The 14,756-nt window shown below is 37.8% G+C and overlaps 1 protein-coding gene across 1 annotated transcript in view; it reads left to right on the top strand.

Moving 5' to 3' along the window:
- LOC108673281 (cadherin-23) overlaps positions 1 to 13,846 on the top strand; it is a 34,637-nt gene extending 20,791 nt beyond the window's left edge. The window contains exons 21-34 of the mRNA XM_018161081.2: positions 700 to 853; positions 1,318 to 1,430; positions 2,062 to 2,203; positions 2,391 to 2,480; positions 3,268 to 3,452; positions 4,784 to 4,897; positions 5,918 to 6,009; positions 7,186 to 7,289; positions 7,787 to 7,915; positions 9,917 to 10,094; positions 10,374 to 10,586; positions 11,445 to 11,615; positions 12,026 to 12,204; positions 13,063 to 13,846. Coding sequence (XP_018016570.1) covers positions 700 to 853; positions 1,318 to 1,430; positions 2,062 to 2,203; positions 2,391 to 2,480; positions 3,268 to 3,452; positions 4,784 to 4,897; positions 5,918 to 6,009; positions 7,186 to 7,289; positions 7,787 to 7,915; positions 9,917 to 10,094; positions 10,374 to 10,586; positions 11,445 to 11,615; positions 12,026 to 12,204; positions 13,063 to 13,145 — 1,947 coding nt within the window. The 3' untranslated portion in view covers positions 13,146 to 13,846. The remainder of the gene's footprint in view (positions 1 to 699; positions 854 to 1,317; positions 1,431 to 2,061; positions 2,204 to 2,390; positions 2,481 to 3,267; positions 3,453 to 4,783; positions 4,898 to 5,917; positions 6,010 to 7,185; positions 7,290 to 7,786; positions 7,916 to 9,916; positions 10,095 to 10,373; positions 10,587 to 11,444; positions 11,616 to 12,025; positions 12,205 to 13,062) is intronic.
- Positions 13,847 to 14,756: the final 910 nt, after the last annotated feature.

Below are 14,756 nucleotides of genomic sequence, written 5' to 3' on the forward strand. Positions count from 1 at the left end.
GCTCATTCGCGCCGTATTACATTTTCACAGCAATTTTTTCAAAAAAATATTTATTTATACATATTTTTTCCCTTTCCTACCTCGAGAGCTTAAAATCAGTCAAAGTATCAGCAAAAAAATAGCAACATCGTGTTACTTCCACAATGTAAATTGAATGTTTGGTCCATGTTTTCTTTGAGTCTTTCAATTTTTTATCACTCTTTCTTAGCAACAATCCTGCAAAGGTATCGAAATTAGCCATATATTGCGTAGAGTGCAATGTATTTATAAATAAGCAAATGAAGGTATTTCAATCTCTTAATTTTTCCCGTTAAGCCATTTCTTTCTGCCTTACTGAAATGTATACTTACGAATTTACGCGTTCGTTTTACTGAATAAATTAAAATCAAGTGGAAACAAGATTTATTCACAAATAGCTGTATATAGAATAGAATAGAATAGAAGTGTCGGCGTTGAAGAAATAGGCCCATGGCCTGTTGCCGATTCTTGAACTTTTCGTGACTTGATTCACAAGGGATCCGGCCTTTGGAACCCGATCTTTCCATAACTGACGATTGATTGAGATAGCTGCTGGACTTATTGCCTGCTCCGTAATTTGCTAGGCATTTTAAGACTGAACATATGCTCTGTCTCTTATACACATCTAGATGTGTATAAGAGACAGGAGGAGGAGACTGTCTATCCTGTTTATATTTTCAGTCCACATACGGAGGAGGAGACTGTCTGCCCTGTTTGGATGACTTGGACTGGGTAGAAGTGAGCTACACAGATAACGATGAAGATAAACCAAACAACCAAGCTGAAATCGTGATCAACTATGACAACTCTGTGATTTATCCTAGTAATGCTACTGGTGAGATCAAGTAAAAGGCTTTCTAGAAAAACTTTAGTGCGGAAAATTTAAATAGGCTTCGCTATATTGTTCAGCAAAAACTTGATCAAAGTTCTTGATTATTTTGAAAAAATAATTCAAGATTTTATGGTTAAGGCGTACTTCCATTTTCGATTACAACTAGTTCGATTTGGATAATATTTCAAACCTTACCTATGAAACAAATTTTCCGCCTAATTATTTTCAAACTTTCTCTATGATAATCTTAGCATATACGAGACTAAATAGCTACACAACAAGGATACGAGTAGTTCGTATTTAAAAAGAATATTTTATAATAGAAATTGTAATAATAATAGTTATAGTATTACTAATATTATAGTTACAATATTTATAATAATGGTTATAACATTACTAATATCATAGTTACAATATTTATATAATAGGTAATATTTACTGAGTTTATTAAACTTTGTGTTCTACAGGGCAGCTAGAAAACTTCATTATGAAAGCTGCGTCTAAACCAAGAACTTTCAACCTTTGCCTCAAGTCTGACATGGTCGGCAACTTGAGTCGGACTGAAGCTTTGGCCTATAACGTGAGCAGTAACATGTTTAGTGAAGTTCCCGTATTGATATTGTGACGAAAATCTTATGTAGTATTGAATTTGAAATTATTTCAATTGAACAAGTACAGAGATAAAATCATATATTATATGTGGAAAATTAAAATTTTATAGATTTAATGAAGTGTGCTGCTTCTTTGCAGAATTATGTGGCACTTCTTATCAGTGTTAAATCCAGTTGTAGGCATCAATTATGTCCCTTAACTGCACATTGATATTACGTTAATTTTGTTGGATCGGTAGCAGTTTAACGATTAAATTTGAATCAGTGCTTTCACTGTGGTTCAAATCATCAAAAATTAGTTTTATATAATTTTTCGTCAGGGCTATTAAGGATGAAATATACTTAGCTACCAGTAAAATAGCTTTTTGTTAAATGAAATTTCAATTATGATCGTAAATATCATCCATAATAGTTTTATATTATCTTTTATTTGGGCTTGCATGGAAAATATCTTCCTGCTTCAACATTGCGACGACTTGGCGCTAAACTAAATTAAATATCATTTGATTGAAATCATGCATAAGATGTTCATATTATCTTCACTATTGGCTTGCGAAGAAAACATTTTCTTAGATTGCTATTGTTCTTTTTTTTTTGCAGCTGAGTTTAATAGCGACGGATTACGGCGAGCCTCCCCTGGTAACCTACTCGTGGATTTACGTTAACCTCAAGCCAGTCTCCGAGTTCGAACCCGCGTTCTGCACCAACATCACCGAGTGCCATGGCGAAACCTACATTTTAGGTGAGACGTCACCGTATAGAAATTAGAAATTTTAATAAAGCACGTATGTAACATTTTCCTATTAGTGTACTATGCATTTTTCATCTTAATATCTTATTTTACCATGACCGATATATTTATATCTATGTATATTTGTGGGGGTTTTTGGTATGCGTTTACAAAATTCTTTTTCTAATTTTCTCTGTAGAGGAAACAACGGATGCCGGAAAATTTAGGGTCGCTACAGATGAAGACAACCTCTACGCGGTCGATGACATCATTTATTATTACATCGTCGGTGGGTTGGCATAACATTAAGATATGCATTATGCATTTATTTATAATTTAATCATATAATCCTTGGACACAGAAAATCATCATATAAGATTACAACCTTATAATTAACTCTTGATTTTTGTATCAGGCAGTTTTTTTCTGGAAACCTAATGAACTGAATTCAATTTAATTTGGTTTATTTCAAGATTGAGGCTAACATTATTTTGAAAATTATTATTTTAATATTAATTTCGGCATTGAAATAGGAATGTCTAGAAATTACGGATAAATTTACTGTTCACATGAAATCGCAGGCTGTTGATAGATTTCATCTGTCAATGAGTTTATAACTGGCAAACATGTAGAATATTTTGAAGAGTTAGGCGAAAAATATAAATATAAAACTTTCCAGCCCTTTTCTCATCATATCAACCTAAGCCAGACCAGTAATTTTTTAGCTCAAAACAAGTACGGAGGAGCAAGGATATACATTCTTTTTAACTTTAAGAAACATTTTTTCGCAAGCATGCTTTCCTAGATACCGTTTATCAGTATGACATCATTGGTGCTATTGTAGCAATGAAAGCTCCATAGAACTCCTGGAGAAAAACATGTCTGGAGATTATTGATTATTAATTATTAATATATACGCTTAATTATTAATTAATAATAATTGATTGATTATTATTGATTGATTGATTTATTGATTAATTATTGATTAATATTTTTCGATTAATTGATTACACGCTAAGAGTTGACTTTTTACCAAATTTTATTAACTAGTCTTTGATTTCTAATTAATGCCGCAGGTCAGGAATTTGCAAATTTTGAGATCCCCGACCCTGAAGAGCCGTTTGTGAAACCACTCAAGCCTCTGGATAGGGATTACCCTGGACCTGGAGAGTACCTTGTACTAATACAAGCTACCAACTCCAAGAATCCTCCACTTTCTCAGGGTACCGACATCAATCCAACAACAACTGCCATGCTACAGGTAATAGTTGACTCCTTACTATTGTGTCTCTTGCAACAAAATAAAAGATTTTTGTCCGATGTTTTTAAGATTAAACAGATCTAGCATCATTTTGTTGATATCTTAGTTCTTTTACGTCGCATTAACCGACCACGGAATGTGGTCTATCATGCGACCATACTATTGGGCATAATTCTACATGGTAATGTTTCCTACAAATTTGGTTAGTTTATTATTTTTTATCATCAAAGGTTGAGTTTTTCTGCTGTGATTGTTTGATATTCTGGATTCAATTGAGGCCATTTTCTAATTTCGAGCTGTCGACCCACTTACTCCGCTAAAGGTACGACCCTACAAGTTTTAACTATTTTATATGAGACCCTGTATAAACAAGAATTTTAAGCGTCTATGTTGCCACAGATTTAGTTTCATATTTCTTCTATTGTTAACATACGAGAATTGTTGATAGTTGTTCCTATTTATCAACATTTTTAGGAGCTATTGAAATGTGCAACGTGTGGATTAAGGCTTCTCTGCTTCTCTTCATAAACATATTGAGGAGCCTGTGCATTGTGAAACGCATAAATTGACGCAAATATATATCAACTATGAAAGAGCTAATGCATCTACGTATTTATCCATATATTAAGAAGCGCAGGCCAGTATTGAGCTCACATATTATGAGGCCTAAACAGACATTCCAGCGATTTTTCAAAGCTGATTCCTGCAAATCACGGAAGCGAACTGAAGTTCTATCTTAGCACCATTGTACGAGATGGCAATAATCGCGCTGCACTTGCTAAAAATGCAATAAAAATTTTCGAATCCCGAAGTATGAATCGTACACCATTGCAAATCGTATCTCCAGACAAGCGAAACCCTCAACCTAATTTATGAATTTCAGCTGAAAATTGTCCTGATCTATAATGTCTCCCAATGATTTCAATATTTGCATTTCAGCTGAAAATTGTCCTGGTCTATATTGTCTCCCAATGATTTTAATATTTACATTTCAGCTGAAAATTGTCCTGATCTATATTGTCTCCCAATGATTTTAATATTTGCATTTCAGCTGAAAATTGTCCTGATCTATATTGTCTCCCAATGATTTTAATATTTGCATTTCAGCTGAAAATTGTCCTGATCTATATTGTCTCCCAATGATTTTAATATTTGCATTTCAGCTGAAAATTGTCCTGATCTATATTGTCTCCCAATGATTTTAATATTTGCATTTCAGCTGAAAATTGTCCTGATCTATATTGTCTCCCAATGATTTTAATATTTGCATTTCAGCTGAAAATTATCCTGCTCTATATTGTCTCTTAATTATTTTAATATTTGCATTTCAGCTGAAAATTGTCCTTATCGACAAGAACGACAACGCACCGATATTTGATTCAGAAGTTATCTACGGCAGTGTTCTGCAGACCGGCAGCGTTGACCAAGTTGCGGCATATCTGCTGGTACGAGAAAAATAGCTTAATAATACATATCGATTATTATGTGAATAATATATATGACAATTTTTTATTGCTTAAATTACGTTCTTTGCTTAGCATTTTTTATCAGATTGTACACACAATAATTTGTATTTGTATAAGATTGTACGTAAAATAAATATTTCATCAGATTGCCATGAAACATTTTGTGGAACGATTATTTTTTTAAATTTCTTTCGATAAATTACGGAAATTAAAAAAAAGATCGAGTATGATGATCGAGTACTTGTCAAGGTTACGAAAATCCGGCCAAAAGTTTGGTGGACCCATTATAGGCCATCAACTTGGTTCCCTTTGTTAAAGTTTGGTGCCTTTCAAATTGCAAAGTTTTCCGCACCACGTAAATCCTCACGTAACATTTGTTCACGCATTGTACATCCTTGAAAAACATTTGATTGCACATTATAGGTTCTAAAAGATCATTCGTTCGCTCATTGTACATCATGATAAAAAAATTTTCTCCACAAGTCTATTATCTTATTAAATTTGACCTCGTCTCAGCTATGGATATCAGCTTAATTATTTACAGAAGAATTATTATGAGTTATCCTAGATTCGTTACCCTAATTTGAGACGATTTTATTTTTTGATTTACGACGATTTTTCTAAATTAACCCAGAATTAATGTGTGCATGAAAAATTTGAAGGACAATTTAATTTTAAAAAGTATTACTTAATTTCATACCTTGATGTGAGACGCAAAAATAAATATTGCGGACTGTATCTGAGTGTATACGTCAAATTCTTAATTTTGTAACTGTTTTCATAATCTCAGCTCTCGTCATGAAAAAGGAAAGAGATTCCTATCCAGGAATTTATACACGCTGACAATTAATCATCTAGAATATCTAGTAATTTGATAAATCAAAGTCGAGGCACAACTTCTAATTACAAGGGTGTAATAATTAGATAAAATTAAAAAAGTACAGAGCGAACAAATAACCATTACAAGGTTGTAGTAATTAAATAATTGTCGTTTCTCAGGCTACTGACAAGGATCTGAACGAGACGCTAATCTATTCGAGGATTGGCGACATCAATTGGGATCCTGTCCAATACGATGACTCGGTGTTCCAGTAAGTACCCTAACAAAATTTAGAGTCGCCCCAGCTTCTGGTAATCCAAATCAGAAGCTAACGCGTCCGTAAATTTTCACTGGGTAGTAAAACTAATTGAAAAAAATGCTGCATTGCATAACGTTAGTTAAGATGTTTCATCTTGAATGAGCTAATTTTTTGTTACATTAATAACACATAGGAATATTAAAATAAGAACATCAACTTTTTCAGTATTGTTAATTTATTTATTAATAATATTTAATTCAGTGACTGATCTCTTCTCTAAGCATAATTTAAATTTTTTTAACAAAATTTTGCATTATGTGAAGCAAAATACAAATTGTAAGTTTGCTTTCACAACTTTTATTTGTTTGTCAACATTTCTGGCCATATTTAGAATCTCCTTCTAATGTTGAAATTTTATTTTTTTCCCGACTGAGCTAAAATTCGCTTTTATTTCAGAAAAAGCTTCATTCTGCGCGATTTCAATTTATATGCAGATATTCATAGTCGTCAACCAAAACTGTTTAATCTCATGAACATTTTACTTTCCCTTATTCGACTGTGATTTTTTGTTCATTTTGTTTTTCTCAGTAAATATTGTTAACCGTTCACCGAATCTCAAATTGAAGTTGATAGAACCTTATCAAAATTCTATTTAACCGACAACTTTTTCCTCGTCTCATCGTTTTGTAGCACAAGTGAAATTTAGGTCAAATTTTTATATTTTAGTCATAATTTGCTTTATTTATAGGTATAGGTAGTCATTTTGTGTAATGTAAGTACTTCTGCTGAATCTTTATTTCTAAGCCTCCATTGTTATCCACCAGCCAGAATTCTAGTTTTTAAATTGAAACGTCTATTAAATTAAAATGTTTTTTAGCAAAATAATTTTATCGATTTGCCGAAATAAAAAATTTTAAAATTTTTTAACGAAACTTTTATTGAATATTTTGAACTATTTTAATTGTTCGTTGAAATTGCATTGCGATGCTCTTTTTTAGCGCCTTTCCTCATTTATGGAAAAAATTCACTATTGTGCTCGCCATGTCCGTCCGTCCGTCTGTCCGTCTGTCCGTCTGTCCGTCCGTTCGTGACCTCAAGTTTTCGTCGACGAGAAAATGCGTTCTCTGTCACTCACTGCAGTGAGTACTGAGTTATATTTTTTAATATAATGCTGCATTTCGATGCCAGAGTGCTGGACGACTCAGTTACCGGCACCGTATGGCTGCGTCAGTCTCCTTCAAACCTGAAGGGGTATTGCACTTTTAGTGTTCAAGTCACCGATCACTTGGGCGGTGAGTTACAGCTCTATTCAATGAAGCGAGAACTTTTATTCGTATTATGCTTTTACAACAGCAATGTTTGTACTTGATAATACAAAGAACTTTAGAACTTAACAGTTAATAAAAAACATAAAAAGTCTGCTTGCTTCTATTATGTTGGATTAAACTCCGTCCTCAAACTCGGATAATGGACAGCCTTTGATTCCGTGGAGTTCTCTTCCGAAACCATTCTCGTAGATCACCTTGAAAATTTTTTTACATGAACTCTGGTGTCAATTATATTTTGTATTCATAGCTTACTTCAACCAATTAACTTCAATTTTTAGACAGTATATTAATTTTAAACTACAAATTGCTTTTTAAGTAGTCTGTATTATCATCCAGGAAATTGTATTAACATTTACGATAATATTAAAGTATTTAACCCTGAAAATATAAAGTTCAGATCCTGCATTTAAAAGTGTAACATGTTCGTATCTGAAGTACTGAAAGTATTGTTGTAAGTGCAGATGAGCACAAAGACACAGCCCTGGTTCAGATCTTCATCGTCACAACTGATGACGAAGTTTCCTTCTACTTCAAGAATGACATCGAAACGCTCATAAGTGTAGAAGACGACGTGAGTCATGCCTGTGTTGGTTTGTATTTTCGTACGTGTGTATGTGTGAGTACGTGTGTGTGTATTTATGTAAGCATATTTTATGCAAGTTTGATTAAATACCAGAGCATGCTTTTTATCAATAATAAAACTGCATAAGAGAAAAGCTTCTGCCGAGTTACTCCAATTTTCGTATGCTTATCTGTGCAGTTTCCGGTCAATTGTACGATGGTTATCAAAATTTTAGTTTATCATGTTTAGGCAACATAACTCAAATTCACAAACTCAAACTCTAATTCATGGCATGAGCTATGCACGGTAGCTCCCTTACTCAACTCTAGCCTTGAACGGTAAGGTTCAACAACTTGTGAAGCTTCGGACAGGTTATTGCTTCTGTGACAAGCTTTTACACCGTGACAACCTATTTACGGTTGCATGCTATATTTGGTCTAAATCAACAAGTCCAAACATCCCTGCAACAACTACATCACTGCCAACGAGATCACTGACATTCACTCTTCAACATTCGAGTACCTCGTATTCGTAGACTCCATGTCGACAGATCGCTGACTATCTCACTTCAACATTCGAGTACCTCGCATTCATAGAAACCATGTCAACATATAGCAGACATTTTCACTTCAACATTCGGCTACCTCGCGTTCATCGACTCAATGTCAACAGACCGCTGAAATTTTCACTTCAACTGAGGATGAGGTGAAGTGAATTTCACGCCTACTGGAGGAGGGAGCTGGCGTCAGTGGCGTGGACGTAGTATACCTAGACTTTGCTAAAGCTTTTGACAAAGTTGACCATGGGTGCTCTTTAGAAAGCTGAGGCTGTTGGGGGTAGGAGGAAGCCTATTAGGGTGGATCCACAACTTCTTTACAGACAGAGTATAAGCTGTCGCAATTGGAAACTCGAAATCGAGAGAAGCGGGGGTGAAAAGCGAAGTTCCACAGGGCTCAGTGCTTGGACCGATCCTCTTACCTCATCCACATTACTGATATCGACTCGGAACTTACCCACGCATCTACATCGTCATTTGCGGAAGATACAAGAGTGCTGATGAAGATCACAGATGACCTTGACTGCGAGAGGTTACAGGATGACTTGTCGACAATCTACGATTGGGCCCTAGTGAACAACAGAGTCCGCCCAGAGATCGGGATGCCACATCGCTACTTGGCATCAAATGACACAGAAATTGAGGAGAAGCAACTAGTTCCAGATCTCGGTGTGTTGATGAGTACCGAAGCTACGTTCGATGCCCACATCGAAGAAATAGTCGCGCGCAGCCGGCTGTGAATGGGGTGGATATGGCGGACATTTCGAACGAGAGGAGCAGCACCAATGATTACACTCTTCAGGGCCCTTGTGCTCCCCAATCTAGAGTATTGCTGACAACTTTGGGCATCACTCAAGGCGGGTGCGGTGCGGAAACTAGAGCTAGGCAGTGCAGCGGACCTTCACGTACAGGATCAGCGGCACGAGGGAGCTGAACCTGAACTACTGGGAAAGGCTGAAACACCTGGGACTGTACTCACTGGAGAGGAGAAGATAAAGGTATATTATACTGTACACTTGGAAATGATAACCGGACTGGCTCCCAACTTTGAGGGTGAGACCTCCAGAATAATGACATAGTGCAACGAAAGGAGGGGAGAATGTGCAGGATTCCCCCATTTAATAACCGAGCCGCGGCCAGAGTACAGACTCTTCGTGAGGGATAACTGTCCGTGGTAGGACCGAGGCTTTTTAATGCCTTGCCAAAAGTGCTGAGAGGAGGGGAGTTCACCCTTACAACATTCAAGAGACGACTGGACAAGTGGTTGAGAAAGATCCCGGATTGTCCAGTAATGGGATACTACCCTCAGCGAGTGACAAGCAACAGCATCTTGCATCAGCTGGCCCAAAAGAGGGCAAATATACGGAACACGCCCAACATTACAGCCGGCACCCGAGGGCGGGGTGTCCTGCCGAGCAACGACTCGGAGACGGAGGACGATGAAGGCGGCGCATCAGCGTGACCGGGGACTAGGAAGTCCCAAACTCGTCATAAGGTCCACATTCGGTTACCTCGCGTTCATAACCGGCGGGGGCGACAACACAACCCGTGACTCCGTCGTGGCGGCGCACTTCGTCGACAACGCCACGGCGCCCCTACGCGCCGCAGACTCGGCGCCCGGTAACATCGTGCCGCCCAATGTCATCGAGAGGTGATTTTACGCATTTTATTATTTTAAGTTGATTTAAGCTAATGAAACTCTAATCAAATTTAATTGAAATTCTCAGCAATCAATATTGATTAATAAAACTTTTACCAAATTTAGCGTTCGGTTCGATTATAGTCACGTGAGTCCATTGTGACCCTTCTACTCGCTATACACTCTTCAAAATAGACTGTTATATAAGATATAACTGTTAATAGACTGCTAACGTTATTTCGAATTACGGTAACAACTTTAAATGACATAATTGTATGAACTCCACTTCAGTTTGGCCTCTTCGGCGGTGACCAGCTCGCAGCTTCAGTCATCCTTGAGGATGCTTGGTTTGGACCTCTACCAAGTGGGGGAGTCTCCGATCTCCAACCGCGACGAACTGGAGGCCCAACTTTTAACTTACCAGATAACGCTTGCCGTGGTCGCCATGGTACTTGGCTCCCTGGTCTTCCTCCTGACCACCGCGTACTGCGTCAGGACTAGAAAGTAATTATTAACATGCGTATGTGATTCAGAATAAGTGAAAATTTTTATTGCCATGAAAAATATTGGATTAAAGTTATGTCTAATTCGTTCTTGATGTTCTTTTAACAGGGCATTGTACGTCTTCTGTCTTAATTCACATCGTTTTAATCCAATTTGCCTTTCCTTTTCTCGTTTTGAGAAATATAAATGTTATATTATATAAATATACGAGAATGTTAGTAGGAAATTGAGAAATGCGCTAGGACTATCAGCTGGAATATTAATGTGCAATAAATATACTGTCAGGCGCTATATAAAACGCCACTTGAGGACAGGGATTCGTTGACAAAGTTTGTGAGGGATAACTAAACACCGTCTGCAGGTCTAGAGATCTTATCTTGATACGGGGTGGTTATATGTGAGGGATGCGATACAGGTAAAGCTAAGACGTCAACCGTTAGGTAGGAGTAGCTTTAACGCTGGTTACATTGCGGCGTGCGTACTTGTCAGCTTCTGGGGGGCTTAAATAAAGTTCCCAGCCCTTTTATTGAATCACGGCTTCCGCCCACTACTGAGGTCTTGATCACATGATCTATCACGTGATGTTGCCCGTGCTGACTCAGGTCTAGTACTGTTCCATCAATCTCCACCACGTCTAATGAATATTACGTCTCAATTATAATTCATAGAATTTTACGCCAGGGGCCTTACTTTCAAAACTCGCTAAGTGATCGTAAGTACTTACGCTCTATTTTCTTGTCTGTGATTGGTGGATTTTTCTTGAAAAGCCGTCAATGATTGGCGGATGAACTTACGATCTCTTAACTTTTTTGGAAAGTATGGGCCCTGATTGACACCCGACACTATAAACTTGTGCAGGCTGGAGCGCCGTGTCAAGGTGCTCACGACCAACACGTTCGGCTCGCACTCCTCTGATCTGAACCGCGCCGGCCTCGCGGCGGTGCCCAACAGCAACTTGTTCAAGGGAGAAGGAACCAACCCTATGTTCAACATCTCCTTGCAGGAGTTCAACAAACAGGAAACTGGGAGGTGGGCCAATTTGAAACTTTTGGTTATGTTGGTACCAACTCAATGTGTATCCTGGAGTTCAACACTCAGAAAACAGGAAAGTACAATGTATCTACGCGTGATATCAACTAGAAACTGGAAAATTGCTCGATCGTGAAGCTCTGATCACTCTCAATGTGCACTATTAATATTCACGAAAAACTTGATATCTATTACGATTGTAACCTATGAATATAATTATGTCCGATTCACCTAAAGATGTCTGATCGAATCGAGTTCACAGAAAATCAGTGTCATCAATAAAATTTCCTTTCTGTGTATTTTTTAGAGTTTCCAAACAGAATCTTCAGATTAAATTAGAAATTATAAATTTAAAAGTTGAAGCCCAGTGAATTTACTACCGTCTTTAATTACCACGAATTTCGCTTCAGCATAAACAGCGGTGATTCGGTGCTGGTTGGGGTTGAAGACAACCCGGAATTCCGCGATTACAAAGCCGGACAGAAGCAGGACAACAGCAGCAGAATGGATGCTCCTGCTTACGTGGGCGCGGATGGCGTAGCGTCTAACAATCCGCTTTTTGCTGTCCTCGACCAGCCGTCAGCTACAGGTACATTAGAGGGGAGTGTATATAGTGGCTGTGTAGCGCGACGTCAGCTACAGGTACATTAGAGGGAAGTGTATGGTGATTGTTTGATACAAAGATCCCTCCACTTTTGTGTGTAGAGAAGGTCCATTAAAGAAGTAGGAAAGTAAATATCCAGGGAGGCAGCATCGACTAATCACTAATTCATTATATAATTCGATTTTAATGCATAAATGAGAAATAGACTATATCTTCAAGAAGTACAAGATTTATGGGCCCTAAGTTTATGGACTCATGTACCTTACAAATGATTGAATATATCGATAATTTCATTTTGAAGTTTCGCAATGTTTTGAATTTTTTATGCATACGTATCCAAAGTAGAAACTTTTCTGCATATGAACCGATTTAACCGATCCTGCTTTTTCCTTCAATACCATATTAACTTTCACCATCTGATCCCTTGCAGCCTATTTGTAGTGTCTATTGCACCAACCACAACTTAATTATTTTCGCCAACTGCCACAATAATTTTTAACAGTTACCATAATAACTTTCATCAGTTATCATAACAACTTTCTCCAGTTGCCGTAATGACCTTCAACAACTAGAATACCAACCGTCACCAGTTTCAATAACAATCTTCATTAGCTCGAATAACAACCTCCACCAGCTATCATAATAATCTTTACCAGTCAACATATTAACTTTCACCAACTATCACAATCACTTTTACCAACTAACATAATAACTTTCACCAACTACCACAATCACTTTCACCAACTAACATAATAACTTTCACCAACTACCACAATAACTTTCACCAACTACCACAATAACTCTCACCAACTAACATAATAACTTTGATCATCTCTCCATCAGCGCCTTCAGACCAAGGCAGCGACGGAGGCTCGTACGTCGCCGGGGACCTAGGGACCCCGAACTCGAACTTCATTTTCCAGTGACAAGTGCAACAACAAGAATCTTTAACCACGTAATCAAAATATATGTCTTTAATTATTACAATATAAAACTCATGTTAAAATTCATTGCTTCTGAAGGTAAATGAGTTATTTACCACATGGACTGACAGATTTACTTTAAATTGTATTCTCGGACATACCATCAAAAATACCTTTGAGACGAACCGAATACAAAAATAAATTCATGCTCAATGTCACAAAATAAATAAAGAAGTCAACAGGGATTCGCCTGAACATCTCCTTTGGACCGGCCACCGTTAAATTATTAAACATGATTTTGACTTGCCACGATCTCTGGAGGCTACTAACCAATTATTTTATTAATTATTCGAGTAGTCAATGATGAGTTCAGGTGTGATCAATTAATCGACAATTGAACGGGTTCGTGAATATCATGCGGCGTACGGCTGAACATATTCTAGAATATGGTTATATCATATGGCATAGAGAAAAATCATAAAGTAAGTTCGCGTTAAAACTTGCAGGAAGAGACAACAAATTTCTTCTTAATTGTTGTTACATTAGAGATAGCTACGATATTATTATTAAACACAATTATATAAGCATGTACTAGTCATTATTTGAATTTGCATGTTCATAATTTTGTTTTGATTTATACCTACACTTTCGATGTCAATTTATAAAGCCTAATTTTAAGAACTGTTTAAAATCAATAAATGGTATGTAAACATAGCTTACCTAACTTTTCCGGAAAATATTACTTATCGTAACGCGCATCACAACGCTACCCGTTACATGACTTACTATCGTTACCATCTTGCAATGCCGTCATACACTACCCTTTGCATTGTCACACTACACAGCCACCATACACTGCCCTATATATAGCACTGCCACACTTCACTGATACACTGCACTGTCACACTTCACTGTCACACTTCACTGCCACACTGCACTGTCACACTGCACTGTCACACTGCACTGTCACACTTCGCTGACACACTGCACTGTCACACTTCGCTGACACACTTTACTGTCACACTTCGCTGACACACTGCACTGTCATACTTCGCTGACACACTTCACTGCCACACTTCGCCGACACACTGCACTGTCACACTTCACTGACACACTTCACTGTCACACTTCGCTGACATACTTCACTGTCACACTTCGCTGACACACTTCACTGCCACACTTCGCTGACACACTTCACTGCCACACTTCGCTGACACACTGCACTGTCACACTTCGCTGACACACTTTACTGACACACTTCGCTGACACACTTCACTGCCACACTTCGCTGACACACTTCACTGTCACACTTCGCTGACACACTGCACTGCCGCACTTCGCTGACACACTTCACTGCCACACTTCGCCGACACACTTCGCTGACACACTTCGCTGACACACTTCACTGACACACTTCGCTGACACACTTCGCTGACACACATCGCTGACACACTGCACTGTCACACTTCGCTGACACACTTCACTGACACACTTCACTGCCACACTTCGCTGACACACTTCGCTGACAAACTTCACTGTCACACTTCGCTGACACACTTCGCTGACACACTGCACTGTCACACTTTGCTGACACACTTTACTGACACACTTCAC

The sequence above is a fragment of the Hyalella azteca genome, unplaced genomic scaffold, assembly GCF_000764305.2.
Source record: "Hyalella azteca isolate HAZT.00-mixed unplaced genomic scaffold, Hazt_2.0.2 contig11760, whole genome shotgun sequence".
Taxonomy (NCBI): Eukaryota; Metazoa; Arthropoda; class Malacostraca; order Amphipoda; family Hyalellidae; genus Hyalella; species Hyalella azteca.